Raw genomic sequence first — 3,932 nt, 5'->3', positions numbered from 1 at the left:
TGCACCCTCTCACGTACAAAATGATAATCTGCATCAAGGTGTTTTATCCTTGAAATAAAGACTAGATTGGTACTGAGTGCTAATGCCAAGAGATTGTCACAATGTAAAGTTGGAGGAGCAATTAAGAATTCATGCAAATCTTTGATTATTAATCTTATCTAACATGCATCTGCAGCACAGTTTGCTAAAGCTTTATATTCAGCTTCTGTGGAGCTCCTGGACACTGATGACTACTTCTTAGATTGCCACGATATAGGATTAAGACCAAGATATACAACATATCCAGTGATTGATCTTGTTGTATTGATATTTGCAACCTAATCAACATCAGAGTATGCTGAAATCTGTGTATGAAAAGCTGAAAAATATGTAATGCCACATTGTATGGTCCCTTGAAGGTATCTGAGTATCCTTTTAACCAAGATCATGTGTGCATCAGTTGGATTGGTCATATATTGACATACAACATTCACAGAATAGGCAATATCAGGTCTAGTGAATGTCAAATACTGAAATGCACTGACAATATCAGCTAAAGGTTGACCATCAGACATTAACAACTGTGTATGTGGCTTTGAAGGTGTTGGTGTTGGCTTACAACTTTCCATTTCTGCCTTTTTAATAAGTTCTTTTGCATATTTAGCTTGACTAATGAACATATCACGATTGTCTCTGTATTGAATTTGCAACCCCAAGAAGTAAGTTAACTTTCCCATGTCTTTTAAATCAAACATTGTACTAAGTTCAGTAATCACAGCTTGCACTTTGGAGATGTTTGAACCTGTGAGGATGATATCATCTACATATAAAAGTAGAATGACTATATCCTTGCCATCTGTTTTAACAAAGAGACTTATGTCAACTTGTGAAACTGTGAACCCCAAAAATGGTAACACACATGTGAATTTTGAATTCCAAGCTCATAGAGCTTGCTTGAGTCCATACAAGGATTTTACAAGCTTGCATACATAATTTGGAGTCTTGGGATAGACAAAGCTTTATGGTTGCTTTATGTAGATTTCCTCATGCAATTCTGCATGTAAAAATGCATTCTTGATGTCTAACTGTCTAAGCTCCCACTTATGGCTTGTAGCTAGAGCAAGAATTAACCTCATTGTAGTATGCCTTACTACAAGACTAAATGTCTCAGAGTAATCTAACCTATGTTCTTGTGTATACCCTTGTGCAACCAATTGTGCCTTATATCTAGATATGTTGCCATCTGGATTTTTCTTCAATTTGTAAACCCACTTACTCCCAATGATTGTTCTGTCATGAGGTGGAGGTATAAGTGTCCATGTCCCTTGCCCTTTAAGAGCATCAAACTTATCCTGCATAGCTTGCTGCCAATTTGGATTACTTGCAGCCACTTTAAAATCCTTTGGTTCATCATAGTCAACAGCTTCAGCTAGAAATGAAAACCCATCATAGCATCCAGAACCATCATCAATCTTTAGGGATTGTAACTCAGGTAAATTTGCATGAAATGAAGTGTAATCTTTCCTTTGAATTGTTCCAGTTTGCAGTCTGGTATTCATAGAGTGTGTTCTTGAAGCATCATTAGTTGTAGAATTAGAAATTTGATCACAATCAGTCTGATAAAGAGGAAGTAATACCTGAAGTTGACTTAGATCCAGGACAGGTAAGAAGGGTTGATGCAGATCTTGTACTGGAGTAGGTGAGTGTGGTGGCAGCGGTTCAGATTCCTATGTATTTGTTGCAGGTTGTGAACTTTCAGACAATGCAGAAGAATTATCTACTGCTTCCAGTAATGAAGTATTATCAGAAATTGATTGAACTGTTTCATTCCTTATGTTGTCTTGTACATTGGGAACTCTTAGCTAAACTATAATTGGAGATGAGTGGACTGGCCTCTGTGCATTATTGCTTCCCAATAACATAAATGGTTGACACTTTGTTGGAAAATAAGATTCATCTTGAAGAACATGCCTAGAGAGAATCAATTTCTTTGTTTGCAAGTTATAACATATAGACCCTTTATACCCTGAAGCATAGCCGAAAAATACACAAACTGAAGTTCTTGGCTGAAATTTGTTGTCATTATAATGTCTTAAATAGGGGTAGACTACAGATCCATATACTTTCAAATCTTGAAGTGATGGATGTTTATCATACAAACAAAAGAAATATGAGTTCATTTGTAATGCTTTACAAGCCATCCTATTGATCTAATACACAACATGTGCACATGAATGAAACCAGAATTCTTGAGATAAACCAGCAATATTCATCAAAGTTATTGCTGTTTCGACTATATGCCTATGCCTCCTTTCAACAAAACCATTTTGTTGAGGAGTGTAGGGACATGAAACCCTATGAATCATCCCTTTTGACTATATAAATTCCTTGAAAGAATTAATTAGAAACTCTCCACCTCCATCTGATTGTAAATACTTAATATGAGCTCCAAATTGTACTTCAACATATTTATAAAACTTGACAAACAATGAGAACACTTCTGATTTATTATAAAGTGGGAAAATCCACATGTATCGTGTACAATCATCATCAACAACAACATAGAACCTATATCCCTCTATGGATTTTATAGAAGAAGGTCCCCAAACATTAAAGTGTATCCTATCAAAAGGTAAAACACACCTAGAAGCATAATTGGAGAAAGGTTTTCTAGTAATTTTCCCATGAATACAATCACTGCACATTGTATGCTTATTATTTGTTGATATAGGAATATTAGGCTTAGCTAGCATAACTGCCAATACTTCATTTGTAGGATGTCCCAACCATTGATGTCATAGAAAATATCTTACTAGTTGTCCAATAAATGCACTCAGAGCTCTCCACGATGACACAGGAATCTGAAACAGTTCTTGAAGCCTACTCCTTCCTTTGTATAAGATCTCCCTTGTTACCTTGTCTTGCACAAAGAAATATGTGTCATCACAGATAAGCCAACATCTATTGTCTTTACATAATTGTTTTACACACAGAAGATTGATAGCAATGGATGCGACATGTAACATATTCTTCAAAATGATATAATTATATGGTGTTTTGACAACTGTTGAACCAATATTTTGAATTGGCAAACCTTGACCATTGCCAATCTTAATTTTCTCTAAACCTTCAAATGGAGCAACTTGATTTAGACTAGCAAAATCAGAGGTCATGTGATGGGAAACTCCTATGTCCATAATCCAAGTTGCAGCATTAGAGTATGATGGGGAAGCTTGAGCAGTCATTCCTTGCATTGCAGGTTGCCCTTGATAAGACAAATCATGTATAGGCATATTATGTAGAATGACATGAGTTGCAAGGGCTGGTACTTGATAGGAATATTAAGCAACAAAGTTTTGTGGCTGTGGGATTACATGAGGCTAACCTTGATTCATGGAAGCAAGAGAATTAGGTGGTCTAGATGGCTAATATGAATAATTGCCCCTATGATAGCACTCTAATGCATAATGACCCTTTTTTCCCACAGATTTGACACTCAGTGTTGAAATGTGGGAAAGTACTTTGAGAATTCCTGTAAAAACAATTAAGAGCAGTATGCCTTCTTCTTTGGAAAATCTGACACTTAGGATGCATTGTAGTTCTTGACTTAGTATTTCCATTCCAGCGATTATTGGTTCTATAACTATTAAATCCCTTGCCTTTATACCCTGACCTGTAATTACCATTACCTCTTGGTTGTCCACCATTGAAAACTCTCCGTTGTCCTCCATTAAAATTTGATGAAGATTGATGATGTCTGAAATTATTAGGTGGAGGATTCATATTACCAACAAAGCCAGCATTAGAACCAAAAGAATTCTAATCTTGAAATATGGAGGTTGGCCCATTTGAGATTGTGAAAGAAATGACCTTTGTTGTGGTAGAGAAATGAAGTAATAACACCTCCAGGCTTTGATGGATCACTTGCAGATGAATTAGAACTCGATGCTCCA

General features: G+C 36.1%; 1 protein-coding gene across 1 annotated transcript; it reads right to left on the bottom strand.

Moving 5' to 3' along the window:
- Positions 1 to 230: 230 nt before the first annotated feature.
- On the bottom strand, positions 231 to 716 carry LOC126609220 (uncharacterized mitochondrial protein AtMg00810-like). Its single transcript, XM_050277200.1, has 2 exons — positions 465 to 716; positions 231 to 317 (listed from the first exon to the last, which is right to left on the bottom strand). The coding sequence occupies exons 1-2, from the start codon at positions 714 to 716 to the stop codon at positions 231 to 233; spliced, it is 339 nt and encodes a 112-aa protein (XP_050133157.1).
- Between the last annotated feature and the right edge of the window lie 3,216 nt (positions 717 to 3,932).

This window comes from Malus sylvestris, chromosome 16 (assembly GCF_916048215.2).
Source record: "Malus sylvestris chromosome 16, drMalSylv7.2, whole genome shotgun sequence".
NCBI classification, from domain to species: domain Eukaryota; kingdom Viridiplantae; phylum Streptophyta; class Magnoliopsida; order Rosales; family Rosaceae; genus Malus; species Malus sylvestris.
Note: the sequence above shows the minus strand (reverse complement) of the source record. Positions and strands in the feature narration are given on the sequence as shown.